At 40.7% G+C, this 27,921-nt stretch overlaps 1 protein-coding gene across 8 annotated transcripts in view; it reads left to right on the top strand.

Moving 5' to 3' along the window:
• Nucleotides 1-23,982, top strand: part of SULF1 (sulfatase 1) — a 224,842-nt gene extending 200,860 nt beyond the window's left edge. For 4 of the 8 annotated variants that reach the window (XM_064267784.1, XM_023545754.2, XM_023545755.2 and 1 more), the window contains 3 exons: nt 744-886; nt 980-1,103; nt 21,757-23,982. In XM_064267784.1, coding sequence (XP_064123854.1) covers nt 744-886; nt 980-1,103; nt 21,757-22,580 — 1,091 coding nt within the window. In that variant the 3' untranslated portion in view covers nt 22,581-23,982. Of the gene's footprint in view, nt 1-743; nt 887-979; nt 1,104-2,871; nt 3,124-3,144; nt 3,905-21,756 lie in introns of those variants that run through there. The other 4 variants (XM_010588331.3, XM_064267787.1, XM_064267785.1 and 1 more) reach the window with 3 other exon arrangements.
• Nucleotides 23,983-27,921: the final 3,939 nt, after the last annotated feature.

Raw genomic sequence — 27,921 nt, forward strand, 5'->3', positions numbered from 1 at the left:
ATTTTTGCTTAACATTTGTTTTTCCCACTAGACTGTAAGTCTCTTAGGAGACCCTGTCTACGTGATGCTGTAACCTTGGCACGTAGTAGATGCTCAATGAATGTTATATGACAAAACAAACAAACCACCTTGTTAACCAGGAACCTTTGTGTGGTACGAGAGATGTTTATGGTCACAGCCCAGCTTACGTCAAAGTATTGTAGAGAGCCTACGATGATCACAGGTTACTTCATCCCAAGATTACTTAGCTGGGCTCAAGCCTTCTCCAAACCACTTCACACTGTGGAATTCCCTGTCTTTCTATGTCCCGTTTGTGATACGTGGCCATCTGACATAAAGAACAAGCAAAGGCACCAGTTACATTTTTATATTAAGTAACTATTTTTTCCTTTTTTAAAAAAAGATAAAAATAACCACAAATAGAAGTTGATATTTTTCTCCCCCTACTTTGGAGATCACTGTCAAACAGAGCTAACAGGAGGCATCCACATACGGAAACTTCACATTCACCTTCAGCCTGTGATCTCCACCATGGATCGCCATCTTTTTTTCCCTTTTTCACTAGTCTCATAGCAAATCTATATCAACAGGGATAAAAATTATAGTTACCTTTAACATCTAATCACAGTATAAGAAAATGTGAACGTTAATGTGTAAAGATAATGAAACATTGGAATGGAGAGCCTGCTGACGTTTTTTCATTCTTTTTTTGTTGTTGTGTTTTTCTTTTTTTTCCCCAATAGTGGGCTCTTTCTGTGCTTGCACAAGTTCTAACAATAACACCTACTGGTGTTTGCGGACGGTTAATGAAACGCACAATTTTCTTTTCTGTGAGTTTGCTACCGGCTTTTTGGAGTATTTTGATATGAACACAGATCCTTATCAGGTAAGACAATATGTTTTCATTTTATGAAGGTGGTTGAACATAGGATAGCATGCAAATGAGCTGAAATTGTTTTTCTGACCCCTTCTTCTGCAGCTCACAAATACGGTTCACACAGTAGAACGAGGCATCTTGAACCAGCTACACGTACAATTGATGGAGCTCAGAAGCTGTCAAGGTTATAAACAGTGCAACCCAAGACCTAAGAGCCTTGAAGTTGGTAAGAGAAAAAAAAAAATTTTTTTCTGCATTACCTTGAAAAGTCTTTATGTTACCAAGTTTTCTGCCTGTGAAACTTTTATACGCATAGAAAAATACCATTTTGGATACTTACAGGAGAACTCTTCAGGCAATCCCAAACATTTTTTAACCTCTGAGTTTAGCTCTGAATACATTAATGAAAAACAAGATGTGTCAAAAGAATGTGTGAGCATTTTATTTCAATCTCTCCCACAGGTCTGTTGTATTAGTAAATCTCTATTTCTGATAGAAGCAGCTATTGGAGATGGAATGAAAACCCTGGGGGTTTATTTGTTATTGTCAATAGTCATAAATGTAGGCTAAGTAAACTAGGATATCCTCTTTTTAAGGGACCTTGGATAGAAACACAATGCCCTATTTCTGCGTATCAAATTGTGAAGCTCCCCCAGTTGAGTCCCTGCCCACGACACAGTGAATTAGATTTCTTTGGCCAGTATTTCCCATGTCTCTTTAAGAATATTTCAAGGCATCAATGTGGATAGCATCAGAAACTAGAGAGATTTGAGCAGCTTGTTAACTTGGGGTCTAAAAGAGAAAGGGACTCTATGTGGAATCCGTCAGATGTTCCCTCCCCGGTCTGCAGTGTTAAACTTACCAACTTATTTTTCCTTTGGCTTTTGGGAATACAGTTCTTTTCAGTATCGGCCCTAGCTCTTTCCTGGTTGATGCAAATACCCAATTTCTCCTCATAAGTTCTGTAGGGATGTAAATACCCATTGTCCGTAGAAGGACGGAGTAAGAGCTAAAGCTGGAAGGGGCACTGGCATCAGGGGAGCATGCCAACCCCCGAAGCGTGAAGAGCTGAGCTTGCAGGCACTGGGGAGGAGTCCACAGGAGCCCTTTGTTGTGTGACTGAGTTTTCTCAGTGTCTTCAGAGCCAGCATCTCCAGTAATAAAAGTAGGCAGCTCTCTGGCTCAAGTGACCTGAAGAGTCAGGGCCTCGTCCCAAAATGATCAGTGTCACTGCTCGTCATTTCCACCATTGTAGGGTCATAAAGGCTTTTGATCCATGGGGGTCCCATCACACGATGTGAATCCTGTGAGAGCACTCATATCTCAGGCGTCAGTCAACAGCATTCTGTTAACATCTTAGTGGAATCATTCACCAGCCAAGAGAGAACTGGGCTTGCAAGATAGGTCTTATGGTCATTGAGCCTACTCAGCTTGAATCTTTTCAAATATCCTGCTTATCTGTTGACCTTTTTTCTCCAAATTTATAAAAAATAAAAAAGCCCACAAAGGCCTGGAATCTAAACCAACTATTCGGGGCACTAGAAATGTTACACCCAGACATTTCTCCCCAGAAGAGCATAGCATTCTTACCGGCGATGACAAAACCACTCTGCTTAGTGAAATCTGATCAGTTCTCTTAATGGTGAAAAGACACACCAGGTGGAACCAGTTATTGCTGTTAGGCTTCAAATAGTTCTCTCCACCATGTAGACTATTCCTAGAAGATATAATTATTGGTCACTTTTTTTCAAGTGTTTTAACCAAAATTAAACTTTTTCTCAGAATTCCGTAGATTTTGGAGGTACTTTTCTTACTGCTTTTGAATCAGCTTCCCTCCTTTTCTCACCTCCACCCATTTTTCATGTAAACGGTTATGGTTTTTATCTTAAACCTTTTCATTTATAGCTATCAGTCCTCATTTTGAGCCTGTCTGGTAGTAAAGCTCTGTTGGGCTTGGGCACTGTCTGCATTTAACAGAATGTATTTCTTTCTAGGAAACCCTGATGGTGTCGTGGTTAAGTGCTACAGCTGCTAACCAAAAGGTCGGCAGTTCGAATCCTCCAGGCGCTCCTTGGAAACTCTATGGGGCAGTTCTACTCTGTCCTATAGGGTCGCTATGAGTCAGAATCGCCTTGATGGCACTGGGTTTGGTTTTTTGGTTTTTATTTCTTTCTAGGATTTAGACGTTGTGCATGGAAAACAACACTGTGAATGGTTGTATGTGTTCTAAAGCTAACATGAGTTACTCTTGTATTTTCCTATATCAGGAAATAAAGAAGGAGGAAGCTATGACCTACACAGGTATTCACACTTTTTTATTCTCCTCAGCAGCTTCTTTCCCAATAATTGCATGACCCAGCCATTATTTCAACTAATTTCTGTTCCTTACCATGTTGCACAGAACATAGCTTGGGGTGCATGCACGTTCTAACAGCATTCTCAGCCACGTTTTGTCACTGGTTTTAAATCTGTCGTTTTGCTTTCAAGTCAGCTCACTGTCACAACAAGATGTCTCCCAGAGCATTCAGTCACACTCCCGTACGTGCTTGTTTGTTGTATGATGCTTTGAAGCATGAAATGATATGAAGGAAAAAAAAAAGAAGCAAACTTAACACAACCTTTGGGGAGCTGTGGCAGGGGGTAGGAGAATTCTTTTCCTTGTGGTGAGTACACCTTGATTTGATGAGGAAGCTTCATGAAAACTAACTAGAGGTTTTCATTAAATACAACACCAAAGGCACAGAAGGGGTAATGGGAATTTTAAGAGAGTTCTAAAGCAGAAGTTCAGGGAAGGAAAAGGAGCTTCTCTGGACAGTTGTTAGTTAACTGGTGGTGAGAAGCCCTGGTAATGTGCCCAAAGACTCTGCAGGGTAGTAGGGATTGAAGAGAATGTTCTGGGTGTTGGGGACAGGCACCAGAATCAAGACACTTAGGTCCTGACGTAACATGCACGAGGTGCCTCTGGACTAATACCTGAGACAATAGTGCCTGACACAAACACTCACAAGCATCGCTCCCCCCAATCATCATATCCCTCTCCTTACCCAGGGAACCCAGACACCTGGTGACCATGTCACTTGGTTATCTGGCAATGTTGTTGTTGTTAGCTGCCATTGAGCCAGCTCCAAATCATGGCGACCCCATGTACACCTGAAGAAAACATTGCCTGGTCCTACGTCATCTTCACAATCATTGGTATGCCCAAGTCTATTGTGGTGGCCACTGTGTATTTTGAGTGCCTCCCAACCTAGAGGGCTCATCTTCCAGCACTATACTGAACAATATTCTGTTGTGATCCACAGGGTTTTCAGTGGGTAATTTTCAGAAAGTACATCGCTAGGCCTTTCTTCCTAGCCTAGTAGATCTGGAGGCTCTGCCAAACCCGCTCTGGTGACCCCACTGGTATTTGCAATGGCAATAGAATTGCTTTCAACATCATAACAACATGCAAACCACGACATTACTACAACCTTTGACAGACAGGTCACTTGGTCACCTGGCAACATTAAAAAAAATAAACCAAACCCATTGCCATCGAGTCAATTCCGACTCATAGACCCTATCAGACAGAGTAGAACTGCCTCCATAGAGTTTCTAAGGAGCGTCTGGTGGATTTGAAGTGCCGACCTTTTTGTTAGCAGCCGTAGTACTTAATCACTAGTCACCAGGGTTTCCCTGGCAACATTAAGCCGAAAAAAAAACAAACCCAGTGCTGTCGAGTCGATTCCGACTCATAGCAACCCTATAGGACAGAGTAGAACTGCCCCATAGAGTTTCCAAGGAGCACCTGGAAGATTCGAACTGCCGACCCTTTGGTTAGCAGCGTAGCACTTAACCACTACACCACCAGGGTTTCCGGCAACATTAGCCCTTGCTAATTTTCAGAGCCTAGACCTCAGTGATCTCAGAAATAGGCCTTGGGCAGCAGGTGGGGACTGTCTGCTGCAGGAATCCTGAGGGCCGAGAGGTGTTGGCGCCTGCCCTAGTTCATGCATATCCACTTGGGAAGAAAACTCCCATCAAAGAATGGACTTCATTGGCTCCAAACATATTGATATCTCCAGAAGAACAAGTTATTGCTGTTACAGGTCTCCCCGTTCACCCCTCTGCCACCTCCTCTGGTCTCCTGAGCTACCGTCTCTGATTTCACTGTTGAGAGGGCAGTTCATTGCCCCAGCCTAAATTCCTTACCAAAGGACAAATCTAAGGATACCTTATAACTCAAAATTGCTGGCATTTTCAGACCATTTCATAACCCATGAAGCAAGCCATTGTTCATTTCATATCCATGTCACAAGCAGGAGAATCATGTGACGGATTTTCTAAGAGAGCATTTGCCTAGTCATACTTGGAAACTCACTGGACAGCCAAACACAGTGTCTGATGTGGTCTTACCTGGTTGTTGAATCATGTTGGATTGAAAAGGAACAGATCCAGAACAATCCATTTTATGTGTTGAACTAACTACTGAAAAGACCTTGTATCTCCCTATGATGTTTACCATACAAAGCCCTACTGTCACCACGTAAGGGATCTTAGAAGTTTTAATTCTTAAAGGCAGCCTTGGTGGCCAGGTGATTAAGAGTTCAGGCTGCTAACCAAAGGGTGAGCAGTTCAAATCCACCAGCTGCTCCTTAGAAACCCTATGGGACAGTTCTACTCTGTCCTATAGGGTCATTGTGAGCTGAATTGGCTCAACAGCACACAATAACAATTCTTAAAGATTTTTATTTTTTAAAAAAAGTTAATTAAACTGAATTTTTAATCATGAAATTTGATTACAAAACACCTTGAGAGAAATGATAACAACCAAACTGAAGAATTTGACATTTGGAAAGTTAACAGAATTTTACAGAAAATTTATTTTGCATACAATTGATGATTTAAATGTTTTTAAATTTAATTTTTGTTTTTTCCAAAAATTAATCTTTAGTCTTGCCGAGAAAGTCTTCAAGAAGTGAGTTGATCCCTGCTCGTTTCCTTCTTCTCCTTCTTGCCTTGGCATATGCACAGGCGGGGGCAGCTAGAACGCCTGTGCTTACTCACACTGGTCAGTTTCCAGTTAGGACAAGCTCAGTAAATGAACAGCTCAGACAGTGGCACCCATGACTCAGGAAATAATTTTGGCTTGAGTTGAAAGCAATCATTTCCAACTGTGTTGCAAGATGACATCCGATCAACAGGTTGATGGGGTGTTTATTTCCCCATTACACGTGAAAGCTGATGCTGCTGCCCTTTGATGTCCCAGGAGAGCTCCTGGCAGCCGCGGCTGTGTGTCTAAGGGTTCTGTGGAGCTGGCAACCAGTCCTTGGCAGCCTGAGACTGGCAGGGCTGCTTCCCGGCCCTTTTGCTCTAAGCCCTGCAGGCCAGCTGACCACACTGCACCCCACTCTGTCTCCATCCACATTGCTTTTGCTGTGTTGGCTCGTCTCTCCATAATAGCAATGGTTTGTGCCTTGTATGGATGTGGGTGACACAGCTGGGTGTGAGAGGCTGTACGGTGCTGGGGTTAACAGCATGGATACTGGAGCCAGATTGCTGTGGTTCAAATCCCAACCTTGCTGTTGAGCATGCTTAGAACAGAGTCTGGCATGTAACAGGCCCAAATATTAGTATTGTTAGTAAAGTATAATACGGCATGTAAAACATTTAGATGAATGTAACAGTATGTGAAAGGAAATGATAAGCAATATCCTAATTCCAAGGAAGATTACTATATTTTTTCAGAAAGACAAAAGGAGATTGTCTTAGTCATCTAATGCTGCTATAACAGCATTACTGCAAGTGGATGGCTTTAACAAAGAGAAATTTATTTTCTCACAGCCTAGTAGGTTACAAGTCCAAATTCAGGGCGTTGGCTCCAGGGGAAGGCTTTCTGTCTCTGTCGCCTCTGGAGGAAGGTCCTTGTCCTCAGTCTTCCCCTGATCGAGAAGCTTCTCAGGCATAGGGACCCCATGTCCAAAGGACACGCTCTGCTCCTGGTGCTGCTTTCTTGGTGGTATGAGGTCCCCCACTCTCTGCTAGCTTCCCTTTTCCTTTTATCTCTTGAGAGATAAAACATGGTACAGGCCACGCCTCAGGGAAACTCTCTTTACACTGGATCGGGGAGGTGACCTCAGTAAGGGTGGTGTTACAATTCCATCCTAATCCTCTTAACATAAAATTACAATCACAAAATGGAGGACAACCACACAATACTGGGAATCATAGCCCAACCAAATTGACACATATTTTGGGAGTGATACAATTCAATCCATGACAGAGATATTCATCAGTACAACCGCCATCTCCATTATAATCCAGGAGCAACCAAGAGTTAAGCACAAGTCCATTCTCTGTGCTGCCCAGGCCTCTTGAGATGAAAAGAAAAAACCTCAGTGCCCTGCAGTGTGTTGTTGCTAGGAAGCTTTTGTCGTTCTCTCCTCTTTGGTATACCTCAGGGGCTTCATTTTCTCTTTAAGCTGCCTTGCCAGCACTATAGATTTTCTCTTGAACATGCTTTACCAAGAAAAGGGTCAGAGTCAGGGTTCTCAAAGGGGTCAAGGCGATGAGAGGACTTAAAGTCAGGGTTGATAGGATCTGTGTCAGAGTTGGGGCCGCTGCGTGCATTTGTGTGGCGGCACCCTGCACGAGGGAGATAATGTTGAGCCGTAAAACCAAAACCACACCAAACCTGTTGCTGTCAAGTTGCTTCCAACTCATAACGACCCTATAGGACAGAGCAGAACTACCCCACAGGGTTTCCAAGGAGCAGCTGGTGGATTAGAACTGCCAACCTTTTGTTTAGCAGCTGAGCTCTTAACCATTGTGCCGCCAGGGCTCCATTGAGCAGCAAGTAGGCACCAAATGCAGCAGAAACACTGCCAGACAAGCCATGTGTCTTGGTGGGTGCACATTTTTCTTTACTCACACTGGTCCCTCATCAGCAGGGTCAGAGCCAGGGCTCAGGTTACCCTAAGCTCCCAGAGAATGTCCATAACCTTTTCCAATAAGATTCCATTCCAAGGTCTCATTTCTTGTGCCACAGAAGAAGAAGCTACAGCATAGCATTTGCAGAACTCTTAATATCTTCCCCAAACTGAAGAATGAAATTTACGTTCTGATAATTGAAGAGGAGGGGAGAGGTAAAAAGGAGTCTTCATTCATCCATTCAACAAATAATGATTGCACTAAGGTGACCATCTACCAGGTGCAGCCTTCGAGAGATTACAGTCAAGTGTTATAATAGAGTATGAAGGTGCCTTGACAGGGGGAACACTTGGTGCTGTAGGATCGTGTGGATGGAAGGGCGCCTACCTAACCTCAAGGAATTAAGGGAAACTTCCCAAGGAGATGATGTGTGCTACAACCTGAAGGAAACAGAGGAATGGCCCAGACACAGGATAGTGAAGGAAGAATGTGAGTTCAGCCAGAGGGGCAGCTCTTGCAAAAGCAAGATCATCTTAGGGGACTGTGATCATTTCAATGAGAGTACAAAGAAAGGATAGTATTTTTAAGCATAGGAATTCCAGAACACTTAATTGTGCTTATGTGGAACCTACACATAGACCAAGAGGCAGACCTTCAAACAGAACAAGGGGATACTGTGTGATTTAAAATCAGGAAAGGTGTGCATCAGGTTTATATCCTTTCACCATACTTATTCAATTTGTGGAACCCTGGTGGCATAGTGTTTAAGAGTTTAGCTGCTGGCCAAAAGGTCAGCGATTCAAATCTACCAGCCGCTCCTCGGAAACCCCATGGGGCAGTTCTACTCTGTCCTATAGGTTGCTATGAGTTGGAACCAATTCAACAGCACTTAAACAACAACAATTCAGTCTGTATGCTGAGCAGATAATCCAAGAAGATAGACTATATGAAGATGGACTGGAGGAAGGCTGATAATAACCTGCAATAGGCAGACGACACAACCTTGCTTGTGCAAGTGAAGAGGACTTACTGATTAAGATCAAAGACTACAGCCTTTAATATGGATTACACCTCAACATAAAGAAAACAAAAAGCCTCACTCACAACCAGACCAATAGCAATATCATGATAAATGGAGAAAGTATTGAAGTTTTCAAGGATATCATTTTACTTGAATCCACAAACAATGTCCATGGAAGCAGCAGTCGACAAATGAAATGATGTATTGCATTGGGCAAATCTGCTGCAAAAGACCTCTTTAAAGTATTAAAAAGCAAAGATATCACTTGGAAAACTAAGGTGCACCTGACCCAAGCCATGGTAATTTTCAGTCGCCTCATATGCATGTAAATTCTGGGCAGTGAATAAGGAAGACGGAAGAAGAATCGATGCCTTTGAATTATGGTGTTGGTGAAGAACCTTGAATGTACCTTGGACTGCCAGAAGAATGAAAAAATCTGTATTGGAAGAAGGACAGCCAGAATAATCCTTAGAAGGTGGAATGGTGAAACTTCCTCTTACATACTTTGGATATGTTATCAGGAGGGACCAGTCCCTGGAGAAGGACATCATGCTTGGTAAAGAAGAGGGTCAGCAAAAAAGGAAGACGCTTTTCTTAGGCTGGGTTCTCTAGAGAAGCAAAACCAGTAAAGTGTATAAACATATATAGAGAGATTTGTATTAAGGAAATGGCTCAAGAGGTTGTAGAGGCTGGAATGCCCCAAGTCCATGGCTCAGGCTAGAGGCTTCTCTTGATTCACATAGCCATAGGGGCTGGTGAATTCAAGATGCACAAGTCAGACAACAGGGCTCTGGCTCACAGGCTGTGAAGACTGAAGAATCCCAAGATCAGCAGGCAAGATGGCAGGTAAGCTGCTAGCTCAAGTCCCAAGAACTGGAGATCAGACGAGCAGGAGCCAGCTGCAGGATCCAGTGCAAGCAAAAGCCCCTGAGGCTTGCCAGGAAGTCCAGTTATATTAGTTTCCCCAAGGAAACTCCCTTTCAGCTTGTTGACTGCTCACAGCGGATCTCATCATGGAGGTGATCACATGATTATACGACTGCCAAGCTGTGTCATAACTGCCAAACCACGGAGAATCATGGCCAGGCCAAGTTGACACACAACCTTAAGGATCACAACCCTCAAAAAGGCGGCTCACACAGTGGCTGCAACAATGGGCTCAAACATAGCAATGATTGTCAGTGTGGGACGGGACTGGGCAGTGTTTCGTTCTGCTGTACGTGGAGGTGCTGAGTCAAAACCGACTCGACAGTACCTAACAACAACAAGAGGGAAGGAGGAGATAAAGGTGAGCCCAAGAGGTAAACAGAGCCTATTTTATAAGCAATGTTAGATGTAGGGAGGACCATAAAATTTATCTTCCAAGTGAGGACACTTTTGACCATGGAAAGGGGCACTAAAAAATTTAAAATTGTATAAATTTTAATATATACGTATTTTCTAACCAATTAACTGGTTTTTTATTTACTGGCAAATCTATAAAATAGTTATCTTCAAAACTACTTTTGAAACTAAAATTCCAAAAATCTTGGACAAACTCTAAAGTGGACAGGATGCCCGCACATCAGACATAAACTGGGATGGTCCCAGGTAAACCTGGAAGTATGGTCACCCTAGCTAAATGCCACCTCAAATGCTTTGATCTTTATTTGGACAGCAATAGGGAGACATTCAAGGGCTTTAAATTGGGGAAAATAATATGAAAGGATTTGGGTTGATCCTATTACGTGACATGAATAATTATGAGAATGACTTTTGGGGTCGGATTGGGCTCCCTCATTTCCCAATTTCAGGACCATTTGCCAGCATCATTATAGGACTTACTATGTTCCAACGCTTTTCTAAAAGCTCTAAATACCTTCACTCATTTAACTCTCACTATATAATAACTTTGTGAGGTCAGTACTATCATTATCCCCAATTTACAGATGAGGAAATTAGTCACAGAGAAATTAAGTGATTTTCCTAAGATTATACAGCTGATGATCGGTGGAAAAAGGACTCAAACCCAGACAGTCTGGTTCTAGCATGTGCTTTTGATTCTCTTGGGTAATTTATTTAACCTCTTTGTTATTTAGTTTTTGCATATATATAAAAGTGATAATAATACATAGGCCTTACATAGGATTACATGAGATAATACCTGAAAAGTGCATAGCATAAAATAAACCCTGAATAAATGTTATTGTATAATTGATGTTTGATAATAAATTTGAATAGTGAGAGAAAAATTAAAGATCCCTGGAATTTCGAAAGACATTTGCCTTTATGTTGTTGTTACGTGCCGTCGAGTCGGTTTCAACTCATAACAACACTATGGGACCGAGTAGAACTAACTGCCCCATAATGTTTTCAAGGAGCAACTGTCAGCCTCTAGGTTAGCAGCTGAGCTCTTAAGCACTGTGCCACCAGGGCTCCATGTTGTTAATTGTTAATAAAATTAACAGTTTTTATCCCTGGGGGGTTGTAACCGTTATTAAGTTCGGCTGCTAACTGAAAGTTTTAAGTCCACCCAGAGGTGCCTCAGAAGGAAGACTTGACGATCTACTTCTGGAAATCAGCTGTCGAAAACCCTACGGAGCACAGTTTCTTTCTGACACACACGGGGTCACCTCAACAGCAACCGAACTTGTATTACTAATTAAGTAATTTTTTAAGTATTCAAAAAGAGGGAAGGTTATACGTATTTACCAATAAGCAGGTAGGCAGCCTCTGACTTTACAACGTTATTCATCTATACATAAGTGATACATCTTACAAATTCTAAGAAGCACTACCTTCTTAGTTGAACATCATTGCCTTTTATTTGTAGAATATATAGCTGTTCTTGCAATTCATCAATAAAATTATTTAGGTTAGAAATTCATAACCTTCTACACATAGCAAATGCCTGTAAATAGGTATTTATGGTTGGCTTTTGGTTATTATGCGGAACACCAAATTCAGAGTTTCTGTAATGAAATCAAATTCCATTACAAGGTAAAGCATGCTGTGTTTGGCAGAATGAAAATCACCCAAAATGTACACTAATTTGGTCCCAAATATTGAAAACCTGTGCCTTCAGAAAAATAGAGAGCACAGAAAAACATGGAAGGGCTTAGGAGAAAAAAAACTGATGGATTAGAGCAGGCACTCTGTTTAGGCTCTCTCAATTTTGAAAATTAAATTAGTACTCTCAAAAGTAAAACTTGGAGGAGAATACCTGTATTACTAAAATACCCTACTAGGTAAAAACAATCAAAAAAATAGCAATGTTTTATAATTTTCTCATTGACCTAGTATTTGCTTCTTGAAATTATAGACACCTAACCAGTACACCCCCCACGTGTCTGTCAGTTTGTCATACTGCGGGGGCTTACGTGTCACTGTGATGCAGGAAGCCATGCCACCAGTATTCAGATACCAACAGGGTCACCCATGGAGGCCAGGTTTCAGCTGAGCTTCCAGACTAAGACAGACTAGAAAGAAGGACCTGGCAGTCTACTTCTGAAAAGAATTACCCAGTGAAAACCTTACAAATAGCAGCAGAACACTGTCTGATATAGTGCCAGAAGATGAGCTCCCCCCCTTCCCGAGTTGGAAGGCACTCAAAAGACGACTGGGGAAGAGCTGCCTCCTCAAAGTAGAGTTGAAGTTAATGATGTGGATGGAGTCAAGCTTTCGGGACCTTCATTAGCTGATGTGGCATGGCTCAAAATGAGAAGAAACAGCTGCAAACATCCATTAATAATCGGAACCTGGAATGTACAAAGCGTGAATCTAGGAAAATTGGAAATCATCAAAAATGGAATGGAATGCATAAACATCAATATCCTAGGCATTAGTGAGCTGAAATGGACTGGTGTTGGTCATTCTGAATTGGACAATCATATGGTCTACTATGCAGGAAATGACAACTTGAAAATGAATGGCATTGCATTTATTGTCATTATAGAACATTTCAAGATCTATACTACAAGGACGATCAGTTAATCCAACTGTCCTAGTCATCTAGGGCTGCTATAATAGAAATACCACAAGTGGATGGCTTTAACAAAGAGAAGTTTGTTCTCTCAGAGTCCAGTAGGCAAGAAGTCCGAATTCAGGGCACCGGCTCCAAGGGAAGGCTTTCTCTGTTGGCTCTAGAGAAAGCTCTTTGTCATCAGTCTTCCCTTGGTCTGGGAGCATCTCAGCACAGGAACCTCAGGTCCAAAGGATGCACTCTGCTCCTAGTGCTGCTTTCTTGGTGGTATGAGGTCCCCCAACTCTGCTTGCTTTTCTTTCTTTTTATCTTGTAAGAGATAAAAGGTGGTGCAGGCCACACCCCAGGGAAACTCCCTTCACATTGGATCAGGAAGGTGACCTGAGTAAGGGTGGTGTTACAATCTCACCCTAACCCTCTTAACATAAGAATACAATCGCAAAATGGAAGACAACCACACAATATTGGAAATCATGGCCTAACCAAGTTGATACACATTTTTGGGGGGACATAGTTCAATCTGTGACACCAACTATTATTCAGATTTACACACTAACCACTAAGGCCACAGATGAAGAAATTGAAGATTTTTATCAGCTTCTGCAGTCTGAAATTGATCAAACATGCAATCAGGATGCATTGATTATTACTGGTGATTGGAATGCAAAAGTTGGAAGCAAAGAAGAAGGATCAGTAGTTGGAAAATATGGCCTTGATGATAGAAATGATGCTGGCGATCACATGATAGAATTCTGCAAGACCAATGACTTCTTCGTTGCAAATACCTTTTTCCATCAACATAAATGGCAACTGTACACGTTGACCGTAAGAGACGATGGAAGAGCTCAATATCAGTCAGAACAAGGCCAGGGGCCAACTGTGGAACAGATCATCAATTTCTCCTATGCAAGTTCAAGTTGAAACTGAGAAAATTAGAACAAGTCGACTAGAGCCAAAATACCACCTTGAGTATATCCCACCTGAATTTAGAGTAGATTTGATGTGTTGAACACTGATGACCGAAGACCAGACGAGTTGTAGAATGACGTCAAGAACATCATCCATGAAGAAAGCAAACGATATTAAACGGACAAGGAAAAAAAAGACCAAAACGGATGTCAGAAAAGACTCTGAAACTTGCTCTTAAACATCGAGTAGCTAAAGCAAAAGGAAGAAATGATGAAGTAAAAGAACTGAAGAGAAGATTTCAAAGGGTGGCTCAAGAAGACAAAGTAAAGCATTATAATGACATATGCAAAGAGCTGGAGATTGAAAACCAAAAGGGAAGAACATGCTCAGCATTTCTCAAACTGAAAGAACTGAAGAAAAAATTCAAGCCTCGAGTTGCAACAGTGAAGGATTCCGTGGGGAAAATATTAAATGACACAGGAAGCATCAAAAGAAGGTGGAAAGAGTATATGGAGCCATTATACCAAAAAGAATTGGTTGACGTTCAACCCTTTCAGTAGGTGGCATATGATCAGGAACTGATGGTACTGAAGGAAGAAGCCCAGGCTGCACTGAAGGGATTGACGAAAAACAAAGCTTCAGGAACAGACAGAATATCAATTGAGATGTTTCAACAAACCGCACTCATCTATGCCAGGAGATTTGGAAGACAGCTACCTGGCCAACTGACTGGAAGAGATCCATATTTATACCTATTGCCAAGAAAGGTGATCCAATCAAATGCAGAAATTATTGAACAATATCATTAATATCACATGCAAGTAAAATTTTGCTGAAGATTATTCAAAAGCAGCTACTGCAGTATATCAACAGGGAACTGCCAGAAATTCAGGCCGGATTCAGAAGAGGATGTGGAACCAGGGATATCACTGCTGATGTCAGATGGAGCCTGACTGAAAGCAGAGAATACAAGAAAGATGTTTACCTGCATTTTATTGACTATGCAAAGGCATTCAACTGTGTGGATTATAACAAATTTTGGATAACATTTCGAAGAATGGGTATTCCAGAACACTTAATTGTGCTCATGAGAAACCTGTACATAGATCAAGGGGCAGATGTTCATACAGAACAAGGGGATACCACATGGTTTAAAGTCAGGAAATGTGCGTGTCAGGGTTGTATACTTTCACCATACCTGTTCAATCTGTATGCTGAGCAGACAATCCGAGAGGCCAGACTGTATCAAGAACAGGGCATCAGGACTAGAGGAAGACTCATAAACAACCTGCATTATGCAGATGACACAACCTTGCTTGCTGAAAGTGAAGAGGACCTGAAATACTGATGAAGATCAAAGACCACAGCCTTCAGAACGGATTACACCTCAACATAAAGAAAAGATTGAATTTGTCAAGGATTTCATTTACTTGGATCCACAATCAATACCCATGGAAGCAGCAGTCAAGAAATCAAGAGATGCATTTTGTTGGGCAGATCTGTTGCAAAAGAACTATTTAAAGTGTTGACAAGGGAAGATGTCACCTTGAAGACTAAGGCGCGCCTGACCAAGCCATGATATTTTCAATCACATCTTATTTATGCAAAAGCTGAACGATGAATAAGGAAGACTGGAGAAGAATTGACGCCTTTGAATTGTGGTGTTGGCAAAGAATATTAAATATACCATGGACTGTCAAAAGAACAAACAAATCTGTCTTGGAAGAAGTACAACCAGAATGCTCCTTAGAAGCAAGGATGACGAGACTGCATCTAACATACTTTGGACATGTTTTCAGGAGGGATCAGTCCCTGGAGAAGGACATCATGCTTGATAGAGTACAAGGTCAGCAAAAAAGAGGAAGACCCTCAACGAGATGGATTGACACAGTGGTTGCAACAATGGGCTTAAGCATAGCAACAAATGTACGCATGGTGAAGGACTGGGCAGTGTTTCATTCTGTAGTACCTAGGCTAGCTGTGAGTCGGCACTGAGTAGACGGCCCCTAACAGCAACCAGTATACCAGTTGCCATTGAGTTGATTCCAACTACTTGCAACCCCATGTGTGTCAGAGTAGAACTGTGTCCCATAGGATTTTCAGTGACCAATTTTTCATAGGTAGATTTCCAGACCTCTCTTCCATGGTACCTCTGGGGGGACTTGAACCCCCAACCTTTTGGTAGCAGTCAAGTGTGTTAACCACATGCAACACCCAGTGCCTCACCTACTGAGCACAGATACCCAGAATCGCCTAGCGGATGAATGCTGTAATGGAGGGACTCACACAGTGTTGACAAAACACAGAAGAAAAAGACTTTGTGGAGGGGATGATGCTTAAATTTAATCTTGAAGGCTAAGAGCTGACTAGGAGGACGAAGCCAGGGAAACACATTCTAAGAATAAAAAAAAAAAAACCTCTGAGGTAAAAGAGATCCTGGGGCTTTCAGGAAATTGTGCATGATTCCCTGAGGCTAGTGCAGAGGTGACATGGGGAGACCAAAGGGAAGAGGCTGAAGAAGTCGGCAGGAGTCAGGCTGTCTCTGCAGAAATCATTGTTCCTGCCTCTGATGACACTGTTAGCTGTTGTTGATTATAACACTCCCCTGGGAAGAGTTAAAATCTCACACATACATATCTGAGTTACCCATCTGTGGAGTATAGCGTGATGTGATTATTTGGTCATGTTTTTTTATAAAAGCAAGTGTCATCCAGGGAGAATTGTGGCTAAACTTGAGACCTTGGTGTGTTCCTAAATTTCCTTTAGTGGCTTCACAACTTTTCTATTTCCAGGATGAGAACTACCTGTAGCTTGAAATCATCTACATTTACTCTGAAAATTCATTTTCCCAAACACATCTATCCACCCTCTTCCTCTCTGAATAAAGGGCTTCAGAATGATCAAAGAAAAGAGTTTCGTTTTGTGAGCCACGGACTGACAGAAACCAGGACACACACATGGGAAATTTAGGTTCCAATGTCTAATACATTTTTTTTTAACTTGGTATTTTGATATAATTCCACGTTTACAGGAAGGTTGCAAAAGTAGTACCTAGGAATTTTACCACAGTTGATTTATCATTTTTTTCTTGTTGTCTCCGCACACACACACGTTTTTTCCTGAATCATTTGAGAGTTAATTTGCAGACATCATACCCCTTTGTATGTATGTATTTCCTAAAAACAAGAACTTTCGCTTACGTAACTGTAGTACATTTATCAAAATCAGGTAATTCAACATTGACACAATATTATTATCTTATCAATGTTCAGTATTCAAACTTTGCCAGTTGTCCCAATCAAGTCATGTGTATGTATAGTTTTGCTTTGTTTCTGATCTGGGATCCAACCCAGGCTCATGCATTGCAGTAATGGTCTTTGGAGGCTCCTCAACTTTGCATTGTCTTTCCCGATTTATTGAAGAGTATAGGTCAGTTATTTTGTAAAATGTCCCTCCATTGAGGTTCGTCTGATAGAGCCTCATGGTTGTACTGAAGCTGTGCATTTCGGGCTAGAATTTCATAAAGGTAACATTGAATCCTTGGCGTATCTTATCAGAAGGTGCTTGACATCTGTTTGGTGGTATTAACTCTGATCACTTGGATAAGGTGGTGTTCACTATGTTAATCCACTGTAAAATTATAATTTTTCCTTTTTTAATTAGCCAGAAATTTATGGGGGGTGTTTTCAGAATATGTGAATACCATGTTTCTTATGAAACTGTCATCCACTGCTGTTTGCATACATTTATGATTCTTGCCTAAATCATTAATATAATGGCTGCAAAGTGGTGATTTTTCCAACTCTGTCATTCCTAGGGCGTTTCTTAGGTAATATTCTACTGTAAAGAAGAAATGTTCCTCTCTCCTGTGTATTTTTTTTATATCATCATGGACTTATTGATTCTTATTTATTCATTAGATAAACATTTTTTGCTGTCATTTTTTATGATGATGCTCAAAATATCCCAGAATTGGCCAGTAGGTGCCCCTTCAGGTGGCTTCTGTGTCCTTTTGACATGTCTCCATCATTTTTTGAGCACTCCATTTGCCATCTGCTCCAACAGTAGGTTCCAGGTTTATCTTATACTTTCCCTCCTCAGATCCGAAATCAGTCCTTAACCAAAACCACTCTAGTTCCTTTTAGTGGAGAATGGCACTTGGAAACCAAGATTTGGGTTTGAGGTGTGTAAAATTGCTACTGAGGGGTCCTTGCATCTAATCCTTTTTGTTGGGTGTAACTAAAATATATGTCCATCTATTTTTTATTCCTATATCTATGGGTATAGAGAGATAGGTGTGGATATAGCTATCTAGATGTGTTTAAAACCATGTGTTTGTACTGATACCTAATTCAACACCATGAAGTTCATTCTACACTTCTTTCTATATTATAGCTTCCTTCTCCAACAGTGAGAAATGTCGTTCCCATTATCCTCAATCATTAAATATTACAATACACAGAAAGCAGTTTCAGAATTGCTAACTCATAGTACTGCAAACCAAACCTACTAACTAACTAGAGTTCAGTACATTTTCCAATTCTTTCTGCCTTTAGAATGAGAAGAAATGGTCAGAGTACTGTGTTCAAAGTTCCTTGGGCTAGCTCCCATTGTGTTACTATTTTTTTCCAAAGAACCAGAATTTTTATTTCCTGATTAGATATATTACTTTTCTGTTGTCTACCTCATTCATTTATGCTTTTACCCTTATTGGTTCTTTTTTTGTGCTTTCTTTTGGTTTTTTTTTTTTTTTTTTAGCTTTTTTTAGTTTCGGGTTCATTTCATTTATTTTTGGTCATAAAAGTGAGACTATGAATTTTCTTCTGAGTGCTGCTTGACATGTATCACAGAAGTTCTGATACACAGTGCTTTCATTATCATTATTTTGCAGAAATTATGTGATTTTTGCCGAGAAAATGTTAAATAGAAGGTTTGTAAATTTCCAGGTGAAAGGATTTTTTTTTTAATTTTTATTCTGTTACTAATTTCAAATTTTATTGAATTGTATCAGAGTGTAGTTTTATAATATTTCTACTTTATGCAACTTCCTAATGCTTTGTTACCTAATATATGATAAAATTATGTCAGTCTTCCATAGATACTTGAAAAGGTGTAGTGTCTATTTTCAGAGTTTAATGTTCAGTATGTATCCATAAGATCTACCTTAGTTATTGTGGTATTTAGGTCTTCTGTATTCTTACTGGAAACCCTGGTGGCATAGTGGTTAAGTGCTATGGCTACTAACCAAAGGGTTGGCAGTTTGAATCCACCAGGCGCTCCTTGGAAACTCTATGGGAGCAGTTATACTCTGTCCTATAGGGTCGCTATGAGTCGGAATCAACTCGACGGCACTGGGTTTGGTTTTTGGTTTTTTATATTCTTACTTATTTTTAGTTCATTTGATTTATCTTGTATTATCTTCTGTTATTCTGTTTCTCTGTAGTGCTCTTTGTATCTTCTATAGTTTCTTCGTTATGAAGATTGGTGCTTTTTTTATTTTTTTAAAGTCCTTTGGAACTTGAGAAGACTTGTATTTTTCTTCTCTCGATTGCCTTTATACTTACACCTTTTTAATGCCCTTATCCCCTGTTTTCTTACTTAACCTTTTATTTCATTATATAGTTGGCCAGTTTATAATACCATTCTTTGACTCTCAACTATTGCCTGTACAATACTCGGTGAGCTTATTTTCTTTCGGAAACCCTGGTGGCATAATGGTTAAGAGCTACAGCTGCTGACAAAAAGGTCGGCAGTTCGAATCCATCAGACACTCCTTGGAAACTCTATGGGGCAGTTCTCCTCTGTCCTATAGGGTCGCTATGAGTCAGAATCAACTCAACGGTAGGGTTTATTTTCTTTTAGCTTTTCTACTTCTCCCATTTTTTTAGTTGCCTTATTTCTTCTTTGTCATGTGAAATGTGTATGGTATTGATCTACCCTTTTCCCTGTCTTTGTTTCACTCTTACATCTAATAAATACCTGAAATGCTTACCATGAGTTCTTTTGCCAGAGTGTCCCTAGCCATTTCTGGGTGAATGAAGCCCATCCTCTGAGAGTTCTCAACAAGGGCTGGTGTGTACAGTATCCACTGCATTCTTCATGTCTAAAACTTCTTCTATTGCCTTGATACTTGAAAGAGAGCTTAGCTGAATATACAGTCCTTGGTTCATACTTTGATTTCTGATTTAAGGTGGTTTTCACATCCTCGGATACTGGACTGAGGACATTTAGTTTGTCAGGAGTGTTGTGTTGCAATTTTCTTCACTTTATGGTTTCTCTTGGGGGGGACATTTTCATAAGGTGATGGATTTTGATACTCACTTTCTGTTTTTCTTTACATCAATTTTGTAAAGATTTAGGCTGCTTTCATTAATTCCATGGATTTGGAGTATTTCCAAGATTCCTAGTTTAAGAGCATCCTCTTCTGTCAGTGTAATCAAGTATAATTTCTTTTCATTTTTATGTGAGTGAGAGAGTGAGTGAGTGAGAGCGAGAGAGTGAGTGCGTGAGTGAATGAGAGACTGAGTGAGTGAGTGAACAAGTGAGTGAGCGAGTGAGTGAACAAGAGAGTAATAGAAGGAGAGGTTTTGTGTCCTACCATTTTTTGTTTCTTTTTTTTCTTTTCTTTTTTTTCCTTGCAGGACCTGAAACTTCTTGCCCTTTTTCCTTTTCCCTTTACCATCAGTTTCCAAGAGTGCTTCTCCCCAATGCCTTTCAAAGACTCCCACCTTGAATCCTGCACACTTGTAAGCCCCTTCCTCACCGTCAGTGTTGGGGTTTACCATACCTCTTCCTGTATTTTATACTCAAGGTTGACGTTCTTTTCAGTGGTGGTTTTAAATCAACCTTTGGCTCTGTCCTCGCTCCCCTCTTGTCTCTTCCATGCAGTTTTCCCAGAGCTTCTGGCTGAACTGTGAGACATAGCGCTGCTGGGGTTTGGTGTTAACTTTTTTTACTTGCAGGTGATTCGAAGATTGTAGCATTCTCTGTCTTCTAGCTGTACTGAGGTGTGGGTGTTATATAGTTTTAGTTTTTCTTCTTTTTGATCTGTATTATTTTGTGGGTAATTTGCTGCATAAATCTAGGCCACATCTTTCGAAAGGTCATTTGCATGCAACTAGAGAAAAAGTGTTTTCTGCAAGACTGAGGTCATCTTCATGGTGTAGATGCTGATGGTGATTTATACCCTGTAAAAACCATTCTGTTGATTTTTCAAGAGTATGGAGCTTTTAGGGCAAAAAAAAAAAGAATCTAAGCATTTGACTTGAAGAGTTTGTGTTCAAGTTTGTTCTCATTCTTAAGAGGGCCGGGTAATGCAGAATAACAGTATCTTACTAGGCATGTGACATTGAAATACTTTCAAATCCAGAATAGAACTGCACCACAAGCAGATCACCAGGGCTTTCTTCCGAGGTGCCTCTGCGGGGGGGTTGACTTGCCAACCATGCAGTTAGAAGTCGAGCGTTTGACCATTTGTGCTGCTCAGGGACTCCATCATTCACCTGGCAGCCCTATTCGTAGTAAAGATTTTATCACATAACAAATCCCACATTTGACAGATGGGGGACCAAGACAGAGAGACTCACTCACAGCATCTCATCCTGTGAGAATTGGCTTGAGTACCTGTTACCATCAAGTCGGTTCTGACTCACACTAACCCTATAGGACAGAGTACAACTGCCCCATAGGATTTCCAAGGGGCGGCTGATGGATTCAAACAGCCAACCTTTTGATTAGCAGCTGAGCTCTTAACTACTGCACCACCAGGGTTCCGGCCTGAGTACAGCCAGGAGTAAAACACTAGCCTTCTGACTGATAGTCCAGCACCATTTCCAGAACCAACCATGCTTAGTCATAGACGTTTTTACGCATTTGATCCCTTTTCCAATATTTTGTTGTTCCAACACTTTTGTAACCTAAGGCCACTTCTTGGTAACAAATTGCTGGGTGACGGGGGGAATACTTTTCAGTGTTATAGTTTGAATAGACTTGATCTGTAAAAACAATGTAAATTGCTTTTGCAGATAAGTAGGAAATATTTTCTCCACTAACGATCCACCTTCATCTGTCTTTTCACAGAGGACAGTTATGGGATGGATGGGAAGGCTAATCAGCCCAGTCTCCTGGCAGACACCAATTGGCAAGCCCTGGAGGATCTATACAGTGTGAATGAGAGTGTCTATGAGTACAGACAAAACTATAGACTTAGTCTGGTGGACTGGACTAATTACTTGAAGGATGTAGATAGAGTATTTGCACTGCTGAACAGTCATCAGGGGCAAAATAAAGCAAATCAGACTAAAACTGCTCAAAGTGATGGGTTCCTGGCCGTATCTCCTGTGCCCCCTGTGCCAGTGGAGATGGCCTCTGCTGAGTCAGATGAAGACCCAGCTCATGTGGGTGGGGAAGCTCCTTGTTTGACCTTGCCAGCCAGCCTTAAAACCCTGTATTTGAACCCACCAACATTCAATCCAGAGAGGAAACTTGAATGGAATAACGACATTCCAGAAATTAGTCGTTTGGATTCTGAACACTGGAGAAATCATAAAACTGAAAAATGGATGGGGCATGAAGAGATCAATCATTTTGACCACGATTTCAGTGGCAACAGCATGACAGAGCAGGCACTCCAGCCCAGCCCCATTCTGCAGCCCATGAGCAGGCATCAGCAGGAGCTCCACCAGGCTGGGGGTCCAGGAGGAGACGTGTTAGAAGATCAGCTGTATCTTCCTGTGCACTCTGATGGAACCTCTGTCCATCAGATGATCAACATGTCCACTGTGCAGCCACACAGGAACTCCAGCACAGTGGAAGGGACGTCCAACAAAGTGGAGGAGAATCACAGCAGGGGGAGCTTACAGAGTCTAGAAGGCAGCGCCTCCTCGCTGCTTTCCTCTGACTAGATGGAATTCTTACCTTATACACAGTATTTTTTTTAACTTTTTATTGGTAAACTAATAAAACTAATAGCTACCAACATTCCAAGCTATCCTAGACACACTTGTATGTTAGAAATTAGTGTACGTGTGAGCAACATGCACAGAGGGACTCATTGTTTTAATTCACTATCTTTGACAAGTAGAGAGGAAGAGGGGTTTTGTTTCATTTTGTTTTGTTTGGTACTAAAACAGTATTATCTATTGAAAGTTGTAGGGGCATGCATATATAAATGTTACCTGATCAAGAAGACTAGATGGTGATGGTCTACATTTCCAAAGCCTGACACCATCAGCGAATCTTCCAACACTCTTCCACTGCCTGCGTGACGTAGTATCGACTCATTTTCAACCACTGGAATTTTCAGTGCCATCAGTTTTGGTTCCGTGATTTTGCACTTTGAGATCTGAATGCCATGTCTATTTGGTTAGTCTTATTTTTTCTTTCCAGGTTTGTCACAGTCCCACTGTTCTCAGTAGGACACAGTAAAATAGACCCCCTAGGACGACACACAGTATGGATCCCATATTGTTTAACATACTCTTTTGCCAGAAAATAATTGCATGCATTTTACCTCGACTTGCTAAAATTGATTAGCAGAAAGGCATGGCTAATGATGTTGGCAGCAAAAAAGAAATAAATGAGTAAACAAAGCTGAGATTGCCTGATTTCCCTGTGCCAGACCTCTAGGTATTCATCATATCTTTAAGATCGTTTAATTCTGATTACTTTTTTGACAGGATAAAAGGACTTTTTTTTTTTTTCCACCTTTATTTTGTTTTCATGACCTGCTTATTAAGCATAAGTCTTGAGAAAAAGTAAGTTTAGTTGTGAAGTTATATCAGAAAAATGTTTTTCAATAAAATAAACTCACAAATGTTTCATAACTTAAACACACTATATATGAGGTTACTTTCATAACATGGTGTTGTATGATTATTTTTAAGGCTTTCACCAAGTTCTAATGTTTTTTAAGGCATAGTTCAAAATTATTGCTGAAAAGCCGTGTTCTTGAAAATATTCTTGTTTTGTAATAGATTTTTAAATACCAACTAAAGGATTACCTCGTTGAGAGAGTTATCAGTACCTTATTCAACTTTCCAAGAAGGTGTATACTTTGGGTTTTCTTTTTACCTTTCTTGGCCTAACAGTGATTTTCCTTTAATTCAAATGCATAGGTAAATTATGTTTTCTTAAAGCATTTAAGGTAAACTCTTTTAAAGAAAATTTAATTTGTTATAGTTGAATCTTTGATAACTTTAAGAAAGTCTTTATTGTAGACTGTACATATGTTGAAATTAACTAGCTGTTTATCAGATGTGCGTGTCATTGGCTGAATGACAGAATAAACATATTTATGATCGTGAACGATGTCCTTTATAAAAAAAATTTCAAGTTATTAGGAAGCATACTGTGTTTTTTAATCTTGTATAATATTCTGTGATACTTTTATAGAACAATTCTGGCTTCAGGCAAGCCTGGAAGCAATATTTCTTGAAATAAAAGGTGTTTAAACTTTACCTGTTTCAGAGAAGTCAACTTGAACAAGTTTCTGTGGCACGTCCCTTTCTCGCAAGTGAAATTGAGTCCTGATCTCAGTTTGCTGTTGTTAGGTGCCGTTGAGTCGGTTCCGACTCAGAGACCCTGTGTACGACAGAACCAAACCCTGCCCGGTCCCGCGCCATCCTCGCAATCGTTGTTAGCTTGAGCCCATTGTTGCAGCCACTGTGTCAGTCCACCTCATTGCCGGTCTTGCTCTTTTTCAATGACCCTCTACTTTGCCAAACATGATGCCTTTCTCAGTTTACTCCATTGAATACTTAGTCCTGTTGATAAAATTGCCCCGCAATCAGTGTGTTACGGACCATTATCACATTAGTGATTTCAGAATGGATTTGCCTCACTAACTCAACGGCAATCAGTGAATGGGTTGGCTGTCGGTGAGGACCTGGGAGAGGGAGCAGTAGGGCAGCCTTAGGGCTGGGCAGCCTGTGGCGTCACACAGGCCCATACCTGGTTCGGTTGCTCCACTGTCATCATCTCAGCACTCTTAGTAATTTTTAAACAAGGGGCCTCACATTCCCATTTTACACTGGGCTCCACATATCATGAAGCTGGTCCTGGGCAGCACAGATGGAGCTTTCCCAAAACAAGGGGCCAAAGAAGCCATGAAAAGACACCAATGTCATCAGTCATTGCTGTTAGTTGTCATTGAGTCGGCTCCGATTCTGGCAACCTTACATATAGCAGAACAAACATTGCCTGGTCCTGAACCATCTTAATGATCATTGATATGTTTGAGTCCATTTTTGCATCCATTGTGTAATGCCTTCCAACCTACGGGGCTCATGTTTCAGCACTTTTTTGGACAATATTCTGTTGTGATCCATAAGGTTTCCATTGGCTAATTTTTAGAAGGGAATTGCCAGGCCTTTCTTCTTAGTCTTTCTTAGTCTAGAAGCTCCATTGAAACCTGTCCACCATGGGAGACCCCACTGGTATTTGAAACACCAGTACCACAGCTTCCAGCATCACAGCAACACGCAAGCACTCACAGTATTACAAATTGACAGACTGGTGGTGGCATTAGTCATTAGGAAAATGCAAATCAAAACCACAGTGAGATATAACCTCATACCCACTAGGATGGCAATTACCAGAAAAAAAAACGTAACCCTTGTCCCTGTCCATTGCTGGTGGAAAGCAAGATGGTACAGTCACTGTGGAGAACAGTCAGGCCATTTCTCAAAAAGTTAAACATAGAATTACCATGTTCTTGTGGCTAGGTGCCCTCAGGTTGTTTTCGAATCATAGTGATCTTAAGTACAACAGAGCGAAACACTGCCTGATCCTGCGCCATCCTTACAATTGTTGCCATGTTCGAGCCCATTGTTGCAGCCACTGTGTCAATCCATCTCATTTAGGGTCTTCCTCTTTTTCGATGACCTTCTACTTTACCAAGCATTATGCCGTTCTCCAGAGACTGGTCCCTCCTGGTAACATGTCCAAAGTACTTGAGAAGTCTCACCATCTTTTCTTCTAAGGAGCATTCTGGCTGTATTTTTTTCATCACAGATTTGTTCGTTCTTCTGGTAGCCCATGTTACAGACAATATTCTTCGAGAACACCATAATTCAAAGGTGTCAATTCATCTTCAGCCTTCCTTATTCATTGCCCAACTTTAACATGCGTATGAGGTGGTTGAAAATACTATGGCTTGCGTCAGGTGCACCTTAGTTCTCAAAGTGACAACTTTGCTTTTTTAACACTTTAAAGTGGTCTTTTGCAGTACGTTTGCCCAATGCAATGTGTCATTTGATTTCTTGACTGCTGCTTATATGGGTGTTCATTGTGGATCCAGGTAAAATGAAATCCTTGAAAATGTCAATATGTTCTCCATTAATCATCATGTTGCTTATTGGTCCAGTTGTGAGGATTTTTGGTTTCTATATGTTGAAGTGAAATCCATATTGAAGACTGTAGTCTTTGATCTTCATCAGTAAGTACTTCAAGCCCTCTTTGCTTTCAGGAAGTAAGGTTGTATCATCTATATATCACAGGTTGTTAATAAGTCTTCCTCCAATCCTGATGCTGTGTTCTTCTTAATATAGCCCAGCTTCTCTGATTATTTGCTCAGCACACAGATTGAATAAGTATGATGAAAGGATACAATCCTGACACACACCTTTCCTGATTTTAAGCCATGCAGTACCCCCAAATTCTGTTTGAATGACTGCCTCTTGGTCCATGTACAAGTTTCTCATGAGCACAATTTGGTGTCCTGGATTTCCTATTCTTCACAATGCTATCCATAATTTGTTATAATCCACACAGTCAAATGCCTTTGCATAGTTAATAAAACACAGGTAAACATCTTTCTGATATTCTGTACTTTCAGCCAAGATCCATCTGACATCAGCAATGATGCCCCTCGTTCCATGTCCTTTTCTGAATCCGGCTTGAATTTCTGGCAGTTCCCTGTCCGTGTATTACTGCAACATTTTTAAACTTATCTTCAGCAAAGTTTTACTTGTGTGTCAAATTAATGATATTGTTTGATAATTTATGCATTATGTTGGATCACCTTTCTTTAGAATGGACATAGATATGGATCTCTTTTTGTCAGTTGGCCAGGTAGCTGTCTTCCACATTTCTTGGCATAGACAAGTACGAGCTTTCAGTGTTGCATCTGTTTGTTGAAACTTCTCAGTTGGTATTCTGTCAAATCCTGGAGCCTTGTTTTTTGCCAATACCTTTGGTGCAGTTTGGACTTCTTCCTTTAATACCATTGGTTTTTGGTCATATGCTACCCTGAAATGGTTCATCATCGACCAATTATTTCTGGTACAGTGACTGTGTATTCCTTCCAATTTCTTTTGGTGCTTCCTGGGTCATTCAATATTTTGTCCATAGAATCCTTCAATATTGAAATTTTGAGCCTTGAATATTTTGTCCAGTTCTTTCACTTGAGAAATGGCCAAGATGTTCTTCTCTTTTGATTTTCTAACTACAGCTTTTTGCACATATAATTATAATACTTTGTCTCCTTGAGCTACCATTTGAAATCTTCTGTTCAGCTCTTTTACTTCATCATTTCTTCCTTTTGCTCTATCTACTCTACGTTCAAGAGTAAGTTTCAGAGTCTCCTCTGACATCCATTTTGATCTTTTCTTTCTTTTCTGTCTTTTTAATGAGTTTTTGCTTTCTTCAAGTATGATGTCCTTGACGTCATCCCACAACTCATCTGGTCTTCAGTCATTAGTGTTCAGTTCTTCAAATTTATTCTTGAGATGGTCTCTAAATTCAGATGGAATACACTCATGGTCACACTTTGGCTCTTGTGGACTTGTTTGAATTTTTTTAAGCTTCAACTTGAACTTGCCTCTGAGCAATTGATGATCCGTTCCACAGTCAGCCTTTAGCCTTCTTCTGACTGATGATACTGAGCTTCTTCATCATCTCTTTCCACAGATGTAGTCAATTTGATTCCTGTGTATTCCATTTGGTAAAGTCTACGTTCATAGTCACCGTTTATGTTGAAAAATGTATTTGCAATGAATAAGTTGTTGGTCTTACAAAATTCTATCATGGGATCTCCAGCATCATTTCTATCACCAAGGCTGTAATTTCCAACTACTGATCCTTTTTCTTTATTTCCAGTTTTCACATTCCAATCATCAGTAATAATCAACATGTCTCAATTTCATGTTTGATCAATTTCAAACTGCAGAAGTTGGTAAAAATCTTCAATTTCTTCATCTTCGACAATAGTGGTTGGTGTGTAAATGTGAATAATAGTCTTATTAA

The sequence above is a fragment of the Loxodonta africana genome, chromosome 14, assembly GCF_030014295.1.
Source record: "Loxodonta africana isolate mLoxAfr1 chromosome 14, mLoxAfr1.hap2, whole genome shotgun sequence".
NCBI lineage: Eukaryota > Metazoa > Chordata > Mammalia > Proboscidea > Elephantidae > Loxodonta > Loxodonta africana.